The sequence below is a fragment of the Colias eurytheme genome, chromosome 20, assembly GCF_061535395.1.
Source record: "Colias eurytheme isolate Ceu_HAF_F1 chromosome 20, ilColEury1 Martin Lab GWU primary, whole genome shotgun sequence".
Taxonomy (NCBI): domain Eukaryota; kingdom Metazoa; phylum Arthropoda; class Insecta; order Lepidoptera; family Pieridae; genus Colias; species Colias eurytheme.
In genome coordinates, this window is record NC_142999.1 from 3,397,925 (window position 1) to 3,418,003 (window position 20,079).

The 20,079-nt window shown below is 34.1% G+C and overlaps 1 protein-coding gene across 6 annotated transcripts in view; it reads right to left on the minus strand.

The window, feature by feature from the left end:
* pyd (zonula occludens-like protein polychaetoid) overlaps positions 1 to 20,079 on the minus strand; it is a 108,462-nt gene that overhangs the window by 41,609 nt on the left and 46,774 nt on the right. Inside the window, exon 1 of one of the 6 annotated variants that reach the window (XM_090113805.1) lies at positions 3,655 to 4,019. The exons of the other annotated variants lie outside the window; for them this stretch is intronic. Coding sequence (XP_089969931.1) covers positions 3,655 to 3,723 — 69 coding nt within the window. The 5' untranslated portion in view covers positions 3,724 to 4,019. Of the gene's footprint in view, positions 1 to 3,654; positions 4,020 to 20,079 lie in introns of those variants that run through there. 6 annotated transcript variants of the gene reach the window in all.

Genomic DNA, 20,079 nt, shown 5'->3' on the forward strand with positions numbered 1-20,079 from the left:
CTACTAGCTAACCAGTATCACATCCAACCTATGTGTTACAATTTCAATTGAATACACAATTAAGTCATCTGACCACCTTTGAAAGTTAAGAGCGAAGGGTATGTTTAACACGTTATTAATTATGCCAATGTTATTGCAAGGCAATAGTTGGAATTTGGATCAATGTCCTTGCAATAGTATTGCAAGGACATTGATCCAACTATTCGAAACATGAATAGTATTATATTGTGTTGCATATTGAAGAAGCATTGATAGTTTAAATAAGACAAGGAAGAGTTTATTGGCTGGCAGGAATGTTAGTGACCAAAGTATGTAAAATTATCAATTGTAGCCTTAAAATAACACGATTTTGAAAAGTCTGTCACAATATTCCCGGTAGAAATTGATTTATGATAATTTGGTCATCGGCATTTCAGTAGACCGCAAAGGACTAACACTGAACACAGCATCGCAAAAGATATAGATATAGAAAGATACAATAAACTAAAATACTAAAGCACTGCAATGAGGTGTTTCGAAGGTCAGTTAGTTACAAAGTAAAGAAGCAGTGAAAACTTTCGACAAGCTTGGGAAAATTGACGTCGCCTTGCCCTATGCGTGAAACACGTTAAGCCCGTTTACTTTCATTATAATGAAAGTGGAATATTCTACTCGTAATTACTTGTAATTACATGTTTCTATGTATCGAAAAAAATTAATAGTTTTTTATGTATTTCGAACGAAGCATGAGGTTTTCTAGCTATTAGTGTAGTTTTAAAATCTTGAGTGTCATCTCTGAATATTGTTGTAGGTAGTTTTGTAAGTAGAAACTGCAATAAGTCTCCAAATCAAGATAGTGATGCGATGTAACCGACAATCAAATACATCGCTATTTTACCAGTTTTAACCTTCTCAGTTCTACATAATATATGTAATATGTAATATCTTTTTACTAAGCCATTCATTATTTTAAAAAGCTTAATTTTATTGTTTTAAAAAGCCTAATTATTTCAATGACTTTTTTTTATTTGAGAACAGGTAATAGTAAGTAGTTCCCATCTTTCATTCGTGTAAAAATAAAACAAATATGCGCCCAATAAAAACCACTATTTCCTAAACGAATAAATTTATTTTATTATTTAAATAAAAAGCGCGTGTGAATATGACTCATCTTTGCATAACTTTGCGTAATGTGATTAACATTTTTAGAATCTATAATGATATCCTTTTTGAACAGACCACAAAGTGACCACAGTTTAAGTTTAGTTCAAAGGATAACAGCTCTGAAACAGGGCGTAATTAGAGAAGTTAACGGTGTATCACGGAGGCTGGACGCCCGAGGCCAAGAAATAGAAAAAAAAAGTAAATTATCAGAGACCCAGCCACTTTGCCGACGACAGCTGCGAATTGGCGCGAAACAGGTTTTGGCGGGAGCGGTGACGTCACCTGACATGTGGCTCCTCCAATTTTGGACGTCCTACGTGCAAAAAATGAACCTCCTTCGGATTACAGATTCATTCGATTTTACGGCTCCTTATTGTTACGTTACAGCATTATTAAAACATGGAACTCTTTGTTATTGCACTGACAGGTGATATTTACGTGTTTTTGTGTTCAAGATTGGTATTTCGTGGAAGTGGACCTCGTAAAATCAATTGTTTCAGATTTGGACGAAAGTAAAACTTGATCTTAAATGAAGTCAAGTTGCTAATTCGAGCGACATGCACTTTTTCAAAGCAATAAATTATAATTATGTATTGATAAGTAATCCAATTAGATGAAATTAATTCCACGTAGGTATGTAACAAAATTTACAGAAAAACAAACACTTGATTGAATATTTTTTGTCTATAATCTTTCGAGCTCGACTTTCTCCCATAATTTGAAGGTAAAGCAAATAAAGAAATATGATCATAATCGGATTACTAGTTCGGTAGAAATGCGTGGACAATTAACAAAGCATAGCTAATAGGTAGCTATGGTGGCAAACCTACTTATATTTTAATATTAGTTTGTGCTATTTTTGTAGGTAGGTACGCTGTGAATATTTTTAGTTTTATAATTATTTAGAGTAATAGTTTTATAATCAGTCAGAAGCCTGAAGAGATTGCCTGTTTATTTGTTTTGTCCAACGCCCTAATCTCAGGAACTGCTATTTTGCTGCGAATTAAAAACTTTTTTTTTTGCTAAGCTAAGCTTTTTTCATTTATGGAGGCCAGCTGTTGATACAAAATTACTCTTCTGTTAACAGAACAACAAAGAAAAATCTTGCAAAAAAAAATGGATAGCAGAATTTACGTCGCATGGGTCAGAAATCAGAATGAGATTTAATTCTTTATAATAGGCTACAGAGTATCTTATTCAGAAACAAATTAGTTCATTACATGAGTTCGTGATCTTCAATTACCTTAAGTACCTAGGTACTGCTTTTAATTTTAAGTATTTGCTATGATGCTTTTCGCTCAGGTATACTTTACTCCACCCGAATACTTTCTGTCAGTTATCAATTCATTGTCTACTATGAATTTTATCTTTATTTGTTAATTATTTCATTGAAGCAAATATTCAATTCAATTTTCTATAACACTCAAAGTATATTAACTTAATACTATAAGTATAAGACGTATCAAGTGTGAGATCAAATTAAGTTCAAATCTTTTTTGGCCAAATAACCTGTTTTCTTACATTATATTACTTACATTATATACATCGATGTTAACTTTTTGTCACAGATTAAAGAAAGATTCGATTTCAAGGACACGCAAAAATGGCCGATAAGGATATTGGTACCGTGAATTTTATTTACATAAAAGTTTTTAACACTTTTTACTATTTCCTAAACGTGAGTAATGCAATAGCAATGTTCTAGGTTTTTTTATTCGGCAAATGTAGTAGGTACTTAGTTACTTAGTTAGGTTTTACACAAATAATATTTCATGTGATCTAGAGATTAAATAGTGGATTGTTATATGAAAACCCAAAAAAGAAAAACAGAGTACCTTCTTATATTACCTTCTTCAATGTTTGTCTGTTTTAGGAGTACCTAGAATTTAGCAATAAAGGAGAAGAAGAAGGGGCATTACGTTGGGACTTGGGAAGGCTTCTTACTGTAAATATAATTTTATGGCATTCTTTTATAGAGCTTTCATTCTTTTAGCGACTTTCTTCAAAAGCTTAAAAGTCTCCCAAGTATGTACATAGGTATATTTAATTTATAGCATTACAATGTAATGTTTTAACTTTTATCACAGGACAATATTCCATTCAAGTAACTTCATTTTTTACAATTCCACGAATTTCGTTACAACATTGATAAACAACCGGCACTTTAGATGCCAATTCAAGTTTATTATATAACTTATCTTCTTTTGCTCATCCATTCATTAACATAAATATATATTTCGTAAGTTTACACAAAATAGCACTTCTTTTCATAACTTTAAGAACTTTTGAAATCAAGAAAATTGAGATGGGTATATTTTCAAAACAGTTCTATCACAGATCTAGTACAACAGTTCTATTAACGTTCCAATGCACAGAGAAATGTAAAAGCCCAACATACCGAACATGTCATCGCATACTTAAAAAGCATATTGAATAATTGGGGAGTCATTGCACTTATTCATAGACCAGTGTGCAAGGGAAAACGTGTTTTGCCTCATCGATATTGCTTACCTGAGAATCACTCCGGACATGGTTCAAATTGTTGACCACTAGACCGTTGTCTGTTGCCATTGTATCCATTGTAAAATCATCATCCACTCACACAGAAATATAAATCAATCCACCACACATATCAAATTCAAATAGTACCCGACCGGCGTTAATTGAAACATAGGCAAGTGAATACTAAAGAAAACACGAGCTTATTTGGTGCTACGTTTCACTACAAGTTACGGAACTCGATAAAGCTTTCTGTCATTGTTACGTTATTAAATTTTAATAAATAACACTGCGTTTAACAGCTCGTTTCGCCGACCACCGATCCTAACTAAGGACGCCAGGCAGCGAAAAGTTAACCGTGCGTGATTTCTCGGGACTTTCAAAAGCAAATGGTCATATACGCTATCAATCTTTGCATACCAGAGTGGTGTTGTGAAACGGAGATTCTTGTTAAAACGGGTCCGCTGTGCGCGAGAAAGGGACGGCACTCACGCAGGTACTCCGTACCGAAGTGGACCAACACTATCTACAGGTTTTGCTCCCACTACAAGGCACGGCGCGGACTGAGAGCCTCCGAGCTTGAAAGTTGTAGTTGAAAAACATAATAAACGCTGCGCAGTCGTCACTAGACTTGACACTGACTAGTTTTTGCAATGCCTTACATGCCAGCTTTTACACTTATCTGAGAGAGCGTCTAGGCATTCATAGGTCAATAGTAGGACCTTGTATGATCAATTTTTAAGTATACAAGGGTAATAAATCTTTTAAAAACAAATCCATACAATTGGTCATGGGGAAACGATTGTCCGAATCGATAAATTGAACCGGTTCAATGCATCTCTGGTGAAGGTCGTCAGCACAGCTACGATATACTGTACTTGATATTCTCCTGACCGAAAACATCACATATTCGACTTTAAATACTTGGAATAGGGACCACATAAAAAGGCAGATGAATCGAAGGATTACCACCGACAGGTACGAACACATATTTTCAAGCTCGCACACAAATGCACCTCAGGGAGGCTAGGGATTTTTACCTGGTCCATTCGTTTCTATACGTTTCGGTGTTTTATGTTTATAAATACAACGTGCATGTATCGAATTGATAGGCCATGGATGATGGTCATTTTGTTTGATTTAGATGCGTTAGTAATGATCCATACACCATGGATTATTACGTGTGATTCATTTTGTGGGTATTCTCAAACCGGATTGGTATTCAAAATATTTTCCATTTGAATCGTTTGTAATTTTTGGTGTCATTGCTTCATGTTTGAATGAGAAATAATTAACCTCTTTGTTCATTTGCGGCCAATAAGAAAAATTAAAATGTCATTTTAATGTCATGAGTCGTCAAGAACTGGCCCTCATAATAACCGCATCGGCTCTGTTTTCTTGTGTTGCGACGGTTTTAGAAAAAACCGGCCGCCAACGATGATAACAATGGTAAGCAAAACACGATTAGTAATTGTAACATTTCAGTATGCGTGAATCACGCCCGAGCCCTCGAATAACTCCGAAATCAGAGTCAATTTGTTCTTACTGCTTTCAGGTGGCAATGCTTATAATATTAATCAGTATTGAGACTATTAATTTTATACTGCCAAATATCTTACAACAATATGATAAACATACTCCCACGCACTTTAAAAATACCTTATGACAATCATAAAATGGTGATTTTAACAAGATAACTATCATCAACACTACGTGGTTCATATCAGACTATGCTTGATAACAAAAGCTTATTATGACTTCCTCCAAAATTTAATTTAAAAACTTAAATATATTTTTTTCTCAGGCCACCTAAAACCACCATAATTACCGCAGTCAACATGGCACCAAAAGAAAGAACCATTAAGCCATCCTGTACTCCAAGGGTCTTCATATAAAAGCAATACAATAAAAATTGCAATAGCTAACAGTTACAATGATCAACCACGACCAGTAAGACTATCTTCGCAAAATGAAACCCGGAATTAAACCCACCCATTTATGGCATTGGACCAGCAGAAAACTTTTCGAAAAAATGATAAACGATCGCCTCTCAATAAAGGGTATCCACCACAGAGATGTACACGAACAGATGAAGACCACAATTATTATTGGTTGTATTGTTGTATCCTTGATGTATTCATACGGCATATTCAGCCCACAACAAAAGTATACGACGTTTATAAAAGAACATTCCTGTAATAGTTCTGCATATAGCGCCCCACAATCCCCTAAGGAGCCAGTAAAAGATAACAAAATTGATCCTTGTCCATCGAGAAAGAAATAATTACGAAAATTTTTCAAACAAAAATGAATCCTGAATAAATTCTCAAACGAAATACTGTGTATGTAATTTTTAACCAATATTTTTTGCTATTTGGTTTGCTATTTTTGTCCTCTAGGTATTGTCAGGGTTATATTATACGAATTTACGATGATTCATCAAGGAGATTAGATTTTTTTATCCATTGCAAGGATTGAACATTGTAAAATCAAACCAAAAAATATAATAGTCGTATAGAACGAATAGATGATCTAAAATTATTTCTTGAATTGACAGATTATAAAAATACTGACATATATTTATGTATATGTGTACAGTGCCACAAACTTATCTGACCCGGTGGCAAAAACTGGAACTACGTGCCGCCATTTTGAAATGTCACATTTTCACAGACTTTTCATACGGAATATTTTGTTTATATAAAAGAAAGCGACATCAGTGACACTGTCACCGGGTCAGATAAGTTTGTGGCACTATATATACACTCTTTTCACATGTTAGATCATTGCAGGCACGAGGCAGCCACCTAGATTTTTCAATTTTATTGTTTCCACTCATTATATTCTTGGAAAATATTATATCTGTGTAGCAAATGGAGCAAATTGTAAAAGCAATAGTTGTATCTGTTACAGTTGTAGCAGCATACCATTACTACGTGACCCACAAGTGATTCTAGGCAGTGTAGGTAACTAAAAATCCGAAAAGATAAAATTTCAATGCTTCTTTAATATAACGAAAGGTGGCGAAATTCTCTATCGAAAGGGAATTAGGATTATATTATACTCTGTACTTTCTAACCTCAGTAAATTAAGCAATGGTTCATGCCAAATTTTGAATAGCAATGATGACATACGTTAAAATTTGACAAGCAAGAAAAGAAGAAGTCGCAGAAATATTATTCTCCAAAGTTACACTCTTTATAGAAAAAGTTGGTACCAAATGGTTGTGACATGGACTATGAAATACAGCTGAAATGGACGCACGGGATGTTGTAAAAATGACTATTATAGTTGCATCTATGGGCGCGGTACTAGGATATTCTTATGGTCTCTTCCCAAGCATATTTCCAGAGACACCACAAAATAAACCAATGCATATGCAGGCAAAAGACAAACGGAATGACGGAGGGACAGTGAAAAATCCTGTTCGTCTCGATAATATTGTAGGGAGTATGAAGGAGAATTAATATTTTATGTCCCATTAAGTTTGATACCCAAGATTGTCTTAATATATTTTGATTTTATGTAAATTGTGGTGATTTTTATTTGATTTTGGATCGGGTTTGATGAGGTTGGTAAGTAGGCTGTTATCGATGCTTCTCATATTACAGTTTTGCTTTAATTATTATAATTATAGGCTGAATAATATTTGCATTAAGATTTTGATGATGTTTAGGCCTGAAGGCCGAGAACTTAAGGATTTAAAGGACTCAATTGCAAAACAATAGATAGTACAAGTATATGCAGCATTTATTTTGTACTTTGTTGTTGTGAACGCACCATACTTCTAAAACTATGAAATTTTTCATATTACATAATCATCCTCAAGGAACTTGGTGCAAGACTGACTGATCTTGAACGTCCATTAACATACCCAAAATTAAGACCTTTTAAAGTAATACATTTTCATACGGTACTTAAAAGGAAGTAGCTAGCGCGCCAGTAAATAATAATATCTTCCTAGGTCTGGCTAGACATGGTTACATCATCATTGCTTTAACTTCCGACCAATTCTACAAACTATTAACAAACCTCATTGCAAATATATGCATACAACGTTCCCCGACTCAAGAATATAATTTTATACGAAAAGTGATAAATTTAATATTATTCGAATATTGGCAATCAAATTAAGTCTAGTTCTTTGAGATTCGAATTATCAACCGACTTCAAGATAATAGGAGTTTCTCAATTCGACTGTATTTTTTTTTGTTTTTCACTTTCGACCGGGTGAACCTATTTTTATGATTCTTTGTTTACTCGTTATGTTCGTTCGTACTTTTAGCAACTAATAAGTAATAATTTTATATGATTGTCTATTTTCTACAATCTATAGATTTGCGATCCGGGAGATATTTCAGTACCTACATTCCTACATTAACCACTGTAAAGTGTAACAGGGCCAGTAATCCTGTATCAGGCTTTTCCACATATAATATGCACTGTCCAGGCGACCCAATTTTTCGTAAATTTATCTTTCAAACCCTACAAATTTGTTTACATATGCGTAACCATTCAGTTGCGACGCACGTAGCGTGCAAATACCAGGGGAATACTCTCTCTGGGGAAATCAACGGTTAGTGATGCTTTTACCATTGAACAAGTATACTTAACTACATGAAATACTAATTTTAAATGCAGTTTATGAATAATTGGTTAAGTTTTGAAAGTAAATATCGAACTGTAGAGCTCTATAAAGTTTTATGATTGAAATTAAAATTTCTCGATTTATTAATTCAGAAGAGGAAAAGTTTGCAGTTTAGTTTTTTTTATAGAGAAAATTCAAGTGACATTGTAAAAAACCATTTGTCTTATTGACTGATAAATCATCAAGTGGTTCTGTCAAACATCTGCCACAAGCTACCAATTGGCTACCAATATATCCTGAAGAATATTCCTAAAATCTTACTAATAGCGATGTTTGCTAAACGATTAATAGACGTAATTGTATTTTCAACGTCCTTTTTTGTATCTTACAAACTAATGTCTGTATTTATAGAGAGATATCGCACGAAGCGGGTACATCTATACATATAATAAAATCGTAGGAAAGTCAAAACTGTACATTGAATATTTTTTTAAAAGAATACATAATCCATGATCTATAATCGATATAGAAGCCAAAAATATAGTTTTTAGAATTTTTGTCTGTTTGTCTGTTTGTCTGTTTGTCTGTTTGTCTGTATGTTTGTCCGAGCTAATCTCGAAAAGTACTGCATAGATTGACTTCAAATTTTGCATGAATATTACTAACAGGTCGTGTGAGGTTTTTTTAAACATATTATCATGCTATCACCTCCGGGGGAGGAGCTGTGAACCTTTACTTTTCTTACGTATTCCGTGTACTACGACAGCGTACAATCTAAAGACTCATGTTTAAATGTTGTTTTAGAGTAAGGCATGCTATTATCTAGCTTTACACTATAAAAACTACGTCATTTACGTAATTTGGGCAGAGAAACTGTTTAATGAATCTTTGTACTATAAAGACAAATTTGATTCAGCGCCATCTATGAGATTTCGTAAAAATCAAATCAATTTACATGTTAACACTACTGAACGTGAACACAATGTTAAAAATTAATAATTTAAATATAATTATGTTATTTATTTATTTAACTCTTTAACCCATAATAAATCTTCCCTTCCCTATAAGGTGCGCTTATATAATTCGTGTGAATATACTACATTTTTAAAAGTGAGGGTAGATGTATATTATTTTAAGTCAAACTAGACACCATTACAGTTAATCTAATATTGATTGTGTTCATTGGTTACATTTTTAAAAATCTTCGTGTTTTAATAATTCGATCACGAGGCGGGACTCTAATACAAAAAGGTTAGTTCGTTGATAATTATTATTATTCCTTCATCATTTACATGTTGTTAGTAAAAATATACTTTGACTGTTAATACTTTTGTTCAGTATTTATCTGTATGATTATTGCTTGGTAATTAATATATTTTCATGTCGTATACCTAATTATAAACATAAGTGTGATGTGAAACTAGCTGGATTTATTTTTACATACTCACAGTCTTATATTTTGTGTTAATGTTAAAATAGTATTAATAGTGTAAATCGTAATATTTTTTCAAAGTTAAAAATATTTCCTTTTTTCTGATGGTGTTGCCATCGCATTTAACCGCGCTGTCGTTTCGTTCACAAAAAGTCATGTTATTAGGACCGAATATGTAGCCGCCTCAACTTACGGAAACGAGAGTAACCTGCGTTGTCTGTTAGTTATTATATAGTCGAATTTAACGTTACATGGAAATTGGAATCTAAATATATGTATACCTATTTATATTAAATCTGTAGAGGTCAATTCTGCACATGAAATATATTTCCTAAATAACTATCACGAGGTGATTAGAGATCGACATCGACGTCAAAAATGTTTGTCCGTCTGTCTGTCTGTATAACCGTTATAGAAACAAAAACTACTCGACGGATTTAAACGAAACTTGGTACAATTATTTTTCATATTCGTGAGCAGAGCAGCAACTCCATTTTTAAGCTTTCGTCGCGTGTGCGTTCTTAATGCGTGGTTAAAGCTACACAGAAATCAAGTATGAAAGAAATGTTCTCCATATTATATAAAAAATATCTCCCGACATCATAAATGTCTATCTTTTATGGTTGAGCTTAGGAGTTCAAAGCTTTCTGATTATATTTGTCTACTAGCTGTCCCCGCGACTTCGTTCACGTGGAATAGTGACTATGGGACCTATGACCATGGGCTCAGGGTGGGGCAACAATAAAAAATCATTTTTATTTTCATGCTCCCACTCCCGCGCCCACTCGCACTCCCACGCCATATGCCACGTTCAGTCCCAATCCCACGCCCACGCCCACTCCCCTTCACAATTAGTACCTACCAGATCAAAGCCAGGGTAAGCGCCCCACCCAGCCCCACCGTGGCTACGCCCATACTGAATTACTACTTAACATACAATTATTGAGTAAATACGTACAACCATACTGTACTGTTGTACTACCATAAATAATTAAAAGAATTGTTATTAAAATTTCTTACTAAACTGAGCTAAAAAACTTACGTACCAAATTATTAAAGAAAATCAAAAAATGAAATGCCTAACCTATACCAAATAGTTACTACATATTGTAATTAAAAATTATGATTAGTATATAATATCGAAAATCAAAAAAGAAATGCCTAACTAATTCTACGTAAAATTTCTTTTAAATTATGTCATATTATTTTTTAGGAACCAGGGGGGGGAGAGGAGCAAATTCTATTTCCTTCCTTTCTTAAACGGATGTTTTTAATAATCTATGGTGTAGCCAGTAGCCACTGATCAGCTTAATCGATACTCAGTTTTTATCAAATCCAGAAACAAATCCAAATTAGATCTTTCCTGTCTCACGCATGTAACTAAAGGCTGAAGAGAGAGAGAGCACGTAACTAAACCGTTTAGACGAAGAAAAGTGTATAGAAAAAGGAATAAATAATTTCATAAACTTCCCGACGATCTTTAAAAATAAATTATAACTTTCATTTTTTTCATTCCCACTTTTACCCCTATGTAGGTATAATAAGTGGATGAACCAATTTTGATACACTTTATCTAAGAACCAGCGTCGGAAAATATTCTGCCTAACAAAAAAAAAACCGCATCTAATTCGGTTTACCTGTTAGCCAGCTACGGTGCCATAGACAGACACACACACACACAGAAATACATAGCGGTCAAACACATAACACCAGTCTTTTTGCGTCGGGGGTTAAAAATACACATACGACATAATTTAAAGGACATTTTATGTGGAAAATTTACCTACCTATACACCAGGGTAGATAATTTTTGAAACAAAAAAAAATCGCAGTAGGATGAAACCCATTAGAAAAGGATATGATAAAAATGTAAGGAAAAATAAATTAGGGTCAATCGGAGTTCGGGAAGTGGGAGGGGGGGAGCTTTTAAGAGAAAAAAATGGTTTCTCTCGATTTCTCGATAATAATAACACCTGCTAATTTTTTTCTACATATTTTAATTGTACAGACATCACTTTTCCACAATTTTTAGGGTTCCGTAGCCAAAATGGCAAAAACGGAACCCTTATAGTTTCGTCATGTCCGTCTGTCCGTCTGTCCGTCTGTCCGTCTGTCACAGCCGATTTACTCGGAAACTATAAGTACTACAGTGATGAAATTTGATGGGAATATGTGTTGTATGAACCGCTACAAAAATATGACACTAAATAGTAAAAAAAAGAATTGGGGGTGGGGCCCCCCATACATGTAACTGAGGGATGAAATTTTTTTTTTCGATGTACATACCCGTGTGGGGTATCAATGGAAAGGTCTTTTAAAATGATATAAAGTTTTCTAAAAAACATTTTTCTTAAAGTGAACGGTTTTTGAGATATCAGCTCTCAAAGTCGTAAAAAGTATGTCCCCCCCCCTCTATTTTTATAACTACGGGGTATAAAATTCTAAAAAAAATAGAGGTGATGCATGCTAATTAACTCTTTCAACGATTTTTGGTTTGATCAAAGTATCTCTTATAGTTTTTGAGATAGGTTGATTTAACTGTAATTTATTATATTTGCTGCTACGGAACCCTTTGTGCGCGAGCCCGACTCGCACTTGGCCGGTTTTTATATTATATGTATTGATGATGATGATTGAGATTATAACACTCTTAGTCCGTTTTAATTTTTATTCACCCGCATCAGTGCCACCCAAAAAATCTTTATATATCGAAATTCGAGCAAAGTTAAGAAAATGAGAAATAAGAGTTCTCAAGGATCGTTAGAGAGGCTTACTATTGACCGAAAACAACATGTGTTATGCCGAACCTGAAACCGCTTCACAACGAGAATTGCAGCTCACAGCTGACCGCGAACGGCATGTACTATCCTGTGAGACCGAAACCTTCACTGAGGGTATATATAACGTCTCACAGCTGATCGCAAATGGCATATTGTACTATCCCGTGAGACCGAAACCCTCACTGAGAGGGAATTACGTCTCACAGCTGATCACGATCGTCATATTTTATCTCGAGAATTCTGAAACTTTTACTCAATATGAAGACCGTTTGACAAATAATAGGGTGCACCATAATATTATTCGATCTCTCGAAGATGAACATGAGCATAAGCAATGACTAGAGTAGGGACGCGAATATTACCATTATTTGAGACAAGAACGATTAATAAGTTTGTTTAATGAAAGATTAAGAATTGAAACTATTGGTCTCTTTAAACGGACGAATAGCGAGAGGCCCTTCTTATTGCAGACAGATTTCGACATAGTCTTAATGACTTAGAGGTAAACATAGAAGATCAATCTACAAATTCGGTGGTGTGGTCCGACAAAATAATATAAAAGTGGGTTTGCTTATAACCTCACAATCGATTACAGATCATCTTCTGTATAGGCGATATTAACGTAGTATGTTCTTTTTGTAATGCTTTAAAGTGGAGTAAGGAGTCGGCTTTCGTTTGAAGATACGCCGGAACCTTTGAAATCACTACTTTTAAGTTTTAGAGGAACATGTGCAATCTAAACAGTTCTTAGACAATATTAGCTCTTATAGTATTGCGTTTTAAATGATCCTTTGGTGCTCAACAATTATCAGATGCTCCTTTCATTCTTACTTTTAAGATACAAGGTCAAGTTTATCATTTGATAGGATCCCTTTTGCCTGAAGGCCAACCTAAGTTTCTTTAAATATATTTTGTATTCGACTACGACGAATAATCGAATACAAGAAATCAATATTTCTCGGATTTAAAACTGAACTCATTTCACAATTTTAGAACATGTTAATTCATCAGGTTAATCCGTATATATGCGTTTTAAATCGATATTAGAAGCTTTTCCTCAAGATGGTGATCTATACATATAATAAAATCGTAGGAAAGTCAAAACTGTACATTGAATATTTTTTTAAAAGAATACATAATCCATGATCTATAATCGATATAGAAGCCAAAAATATAGTTTTTAGAATTTTTGTCTGTTTGTCTGTTTGTCTGTTTGTCTGTTTGTCTGTATGTTTGTCCGAGCTAATCTCGAAAAGTACTGCATAGATTGACTTCAAATTTTGCATGAATATTACTAACAGGTCGTGTGAGGTTTTTTTAAACATATTATCATGCTATCACCTCCGGGGGAGGAGCTGTGAACCTTTACTTTTCTTACGTATTCCGTGTACTACGACAGCGTACAATCTAAAGACTCATGTTTAAATGTTGTTTTAGAGTAAGGCATGCTATTATCTAGCTTTACACTATAAAAACTACGTCATTTACGTAATTTGGGCAGAGAAACTGTTTAATGAATCTTTGTACTATAAAGACAAATTTGATTCAGCGCCATCTATGAGATTTCGTAAAAATCAAATCAATTTACATGTTAACACTACTGAACGTGAACACAATGTTAAAAATTAATAATTTAAATATAATTATGTTATTTATTTATTTAACTCTTTAACCCATAATAAATCTTCCCTTCCCTATAAGGTGCGCTTATATAATTCGTGTGAATATACTACATTTTTAAAAGTGAGGGTAGATGTATATTATTTTAAGTCAAACTAGACACCATTACAGTTAATCTAATATTGATTGTGTTCATTGGTTACATTTTTAAAAATCTTCGTGTTTTAATAATTCGATCACGAGGCGGGACTCTAATACAAAAAGGTTAGTTCGTTGATAATTATTATTATTCCTTCATCATTTACATGTTGTTAGTAAAAATATACTTTGACTGTTAATACTTTTGTTCAGTATTTATCTGTATGATTATTGCTTGGTAATTAATATATTTTCATGTCGTATACCTAATTATAAACATAAGTGTGATGTGAAACTAGCTGGATTTATTTTTACATACTCACAGTCTTATATTTTGTGTTAATGTTAAAATAGTATTAATAGTGTAAATCGTAATATTTTTTCAAAGTTAAAAATATTTCCTTTTTTCTGATGGTGTTGCCATCGCATTTAACCGCGCTGTCGTTTCGTTCACAAAAAGTCATGTTATTAGGACCGAATATGTAGCCGCCTCAACTTACGGAAACGAGAGTAACCTGCGTTGTCTGTTAGTTATTATATAGTCGAATTTAACGTTACATGGAAATTGGAATCTAAATATATGTATACCTATTTATATTAAATCTGTAGAGGTCAATTCTGCACATGAAATATATTTCCTAAATAACTATCACGAGGTGATTAGAGATCGACATCGACGTCAAAAATGTTTGTCCGTCTGTCTGTCTGTATAACCGTTATAGAAACAAAAACTACTCGACGGATTTAAACGAAACTTGGTACAATTATTTTTCATATTCGTGAGCAGAGCAGCAACTCCATTTTTAAGCTTTCGTCGCGTGTGCGTTCTTAATGCGTGGTTAAAGCTACACAGAAATCAAGTATGAAAGAAATGTTCTCCATATTATATAAAAAATATCTCCCGACATCATAAATGTCTATCTTTTATGGTTGAGCTTAGGAGTTCAAAGCTTTCTGATTATATTTGTCTACTAGCTGTCCCCGCGACTTCGTTCACGTGGAATAGTGACTATGGGACCTATGACCATGGGCTCAGGGTGGGGCAACAATAAAAAATCATTTTTATTTTCATGCTCCCACTCCCGCGCCCACTCGCACTCCCACGCCATATGCCACGTTCAGTCCCAATCCCACGCCCACGCCCACTCCCCTTCACAATTAGTACCTACCAGATCAAAGCCAGGGTAAGCGCCCCACCCAGCCCCACCGTGGCTACGCCCATACTGAATTACTACTTAACATACAATTATTGAGTAAATACGTACAACCATACTGTACTGTTGTACTACCATAAATAATTAAAAGAATTGTTATTAAAATTTCTTACTAAACTGAGCTAAAAAACTTACGTACCAAATTATTAAAGAAAATCAAAAAATGAAATGCCTAACCTATACCAAATAGTTACTACATATTGTAATTAAAAATTATGATTAGTATATAATATCGAAAATCAAAAAAGAAATGCCTAACTAATTCTACGTAAAATTTCTTTTAAATTATGTCATATTATTTTTTAGGAACCAGGGGGGGGAGAGGAGCAAATTCTATTTCCTTCCTTTCTTAAACGGATGTTTTTAATAATCTATGGTGTAGCCAGTAGCCACTGATCAGCTTAATCGATACTCAGTTTTTATCAAATCCAGAAACAAATCCAAATTAGATCTTTCCTGTCTCACGCATGTAACTAAAGGCTGAAGAGAGAGAGAGCACGTAACTAAACCGTTTAGACGAAGAAAAGTGTATAGAAAAAGGAATAAATAATTTCATAAACTTCCCGACGATCTTTAAAAATAAATTATAACTTTCATTTTTTTCATTCCCACTTTTACCCCTATGTAGGTATAATAAGTGGATGAACCAATTTTGATACACTTTATCTAAGAACCAGCGTCGGAAAATATTCTGCCTAACAAAAAAAAAACCGCATCTAATTCGGTTTACCTGTTAGCCAGCTACGGTGCCATAGACAGACACACACACACACAGAAATACATAGCGGTCAAACACATAACACCAGTCTTTTTGCGTCGGGGGTTAAAAATACACATACGACATAATTTAAAGGACATTTTATGTGGAAAATTTACCTACCTATACACCAGGGTAGATAATTTTTGAAACAAAAAAAAATCGCAGTAGGATGAAACCCATTAGAAAAGGATATGATAAAAATGTAAGGAAAAATAAATTAGGGTCAATCGGAGTTCGGGAAGTGGGAGGGGGGGAGCTTTTAAGAGAAAAAAATGGTTTCTCTCGATTTCTCGATAATAATAACACCTGCTAATTTTTTTCTACATATTTTAATTGTACAGACATCACTTTTCCACAATTTTTAGGGTTCCGTAGCCAAAATGGCAAAAACGGAACCCTTATAGTTTCGTCATGTCCGTCTGTCCGTCTGTCCGTCTGTCCGTCTGTCACAGCCGATTTACTCGGAAACTATAAGTACTACAGTGATGAAATTTGATGGGAATATGTGTTGTATGAACCGCTACAAAAATATGACACTAAATAGTAAAAAAAAGAATTGGGGGTGGGGCCCCCCATACATGTAACTGAGGGATGAAATTTTTTTTTTCGATGTACATACCCGTGTGGGGTATCAATGGAAAGGTCTTTTAAAATGATATAAAGTTTTCTAAAAAACATTTTTCTTAAAGTGAACGGTTTTTGAGATATCAGCTCTCAAAGTCGTAAAAAGTATGTCCCCCCCCCTCTATTTTTATAACTACGGGGTATAAAATTCTAAAAAAAATAGAGGTGATGCATGCTAATTAACTCTTTCAACGATTTTTGGTTTGATCAAAGTATCTCTTATAGTTTTTGAGATAGGTTGATTTAACTGTAATTTATTATATTTGCTGCTACGGAACCCTTTGTGCGCGAGCCCGACTCGCACTTGGCCGGTTTTTATATTATATGTATTGATGATGATGATTGAGATTATAACACTCTTAGTCCGTTTTAATTTTTATTCACCCGCATCAGTGCCACCCAAAAAATCTTTATATATCGAAATTCGAGCAAAGTTAAGAAAATGAGAAATAAGAGTTCTCAAGGATCGTTAGAGAGGCTTACTATTGACCGAAAACAACATGTGTTATGCCGAACCTGAAACCGCTTCACAACGAGAATTGCAGCTCACAGCTGACCGCGAACGGCATGTACTATCCTGTGAGACCGAAACCTTCACTGAGGGTATATATAACGTCTCACAGCTGATCGCAAATGGCATATTGTACTATCCCGTGAGACCGAAACCCTCACTGAGAGGGAATTACGTCTCACAGCTGATCACGATCGTCATATTTTATCTCGAGAATTCTGAAACTTTTACTCAATATGAAGACCGTTTGACAAATAATAGGGTGCACCATAATATTATTCGATCTCTCGAAGATGAACATGAGCATAAGCAATGACTAGAGTAGGGACGCGAATATTACCATTATTTGAGACAAGAACGATTAATAAGTTTGTTTAATGAAAGATTAAGAATTGAAACTATTGGTCTCTTTAAACGGACGAATAGCGAGAGGCCCTTCTTATTGCAGACAGATTTCGACATAGTCTTAATGACTTAGAGGTAAACATAGAAGATCAATCTACAAATTCGGTGGTGTGGTCCGACAAAATAATATAAAAGTGGGTTTGCTTATAACCTCACAATCGATTACAGATCATCTTCTGTATAGGCGATATTAACGTAGTATGTTCTTTTTGTAATGCTTTAAAGTGGAGTAAGGAGTCGGCTTTCGTTTGAAGATACGCCGGAACCTTTGAAATCACTACTTTTAAGTTTTAGAGGAACATGTGCAATCTAAACAGTTCTTAGACAATATTAGCTCTTATAGTATTGCGTTTTAAATGATCCTTTGGTGCTCAACAATTATCAGATGCTCCTTTCATTCTTACTTTTAAGATACAAGGTCAAGTTTATCATTTGATAGGATCCCTTTTGCCTGAAGGCCAACCTAAGTTTCTTTAAATATATTTTGTATTCGACTACGACGAATAATCGAATACAAGAAATCAATATTTCTCGGATTTAAAACTGAACTCATTTCACAATTTTAGAACATGTTAATTCATCAGGTTAATCCGTATATATGCGTTTTAAATCGATATTAGAAGCTTTTCCTCAAGATGGTGATATTAATATAAAATTGGTATAAATGCCGGTAGACGGAAGTCTATCAGCACTCAGGAATTCCCTGAGCGTGTTATAACGCCCAGGCCGCAGTATTACAATTTTTCCTACAGTAGGGCGACGAATGTATTTTCGCATAGCAACGGAGGGGAACTCGTGGGGGGTAAAGTGACGCGGGCCACGTACCACAAACATGTTTAGTTTGTGGTACCGAGCGCGAAAGAAAGTCATCGTGTTTTTAGTAAAGTTACTATGTAAACTAACGTAATTTATTACTTAGGTACATATTCTATAATGGTGCGCTCAAACTGTTAATCTACATTTAATTTAGATTATTATTTTAATTACTAAGAAATGTAGAATTTAAATCACATTCATTCATGTTTTCCTCAGATATTCGATGTCTATGATTTTCGATGATTTTAAGATTTTCTTATCAGAGTATTCAATTTTAATGTAGTTAAATTTTATAAGAGACAATTAAGAACATTCAAAAATAAAGTGTCACGTATTTTTTTTAAACGACGAATGACGAAAAACGACCGAATCGCGGACGAAGTCGCGGGCAACAGCTAGTATTAATATAAAATTGGTATAAATGCCGGTAGACGGAAGTCTATCAGCACTCAGGAATTCCCTGAGCGTGTTATAACGCCCAGGCCGCAGTATTACAATTTTTCCTACAGTAGGGCGACGAATGTATTTTCGCATAGCAACGGAGGGGAACTCGTGGGGGGTAAAGTGACGCGGGCCACGTACCACAAACATGTTTAGTTTGTGGTACCGAGCGCGAAAGAAAGTCATCGTGTTTTTAGTAAAGTTACTATGTAAACTAACGTAATTTATTACTTAGGTACATATTCTATAATGGTGCGCTCAAACTGTTAATCTACATTTAATTTAGATTATTATTTTAATTACTAAGAAATGTAGAATTTAAATCACATTCATTCATGTTTTCCTCAGATATTCGATGTCTATGATTTTCGATGATTTTAAGATTTTCTTATCAGAGTATTCAATTTTAATGTAGTTAAATTTTATAAGAGACAATTAAGAACATTCAAAAATAAAGTGTCACGTATTTTTTTTAAACGACGAATGACGAAAAACGACCGAATCGCGGACGAAGTCGCGGGCAACAGCTAGTGCAAAATAAATGTTAATCAGTTTCGTGAGTATGAAAGTTATTCTTACAGCTATTTGAAAATTATTATCAGCGTTTTAATTTATTCCGCGTTATTAGTCGAGCTACATGCAAATGAGCTGAGATTCATCTCTTGCAGTGGAAATAAATTTCACACAGTATGTCAGTTATAATGATTATAAAATGCATCATTAAATGAGCATAAATGTATGCTGAGCATCCTTGAGAATAGTAAAGTTCCTTCACTTTAAAACTGACGAATCACTTACCTAACCATAATATCAAACTATGAGAAAAATAAAAATATTTAGTTGTTTTATTGACGCTGAAATGAAACATTTAATTGGCAAAATGTTTTTCTTAATAATATTTTTTCATTACCTAGGTCTTATCTTAAAGTTTCTAGACAATGCAGATACGGTCTTCTATACCTGTGGCCGTGTGAAGAAAATTGTACATCCAACGATTGGATATTATCATCTGCCTTGAATTATTTGGAAATTTCTAATTATTAAGATTATAAATAATGTGATATTTATTAAACGATCGAAATAAAAGACGCACACTCATTTCTAATAA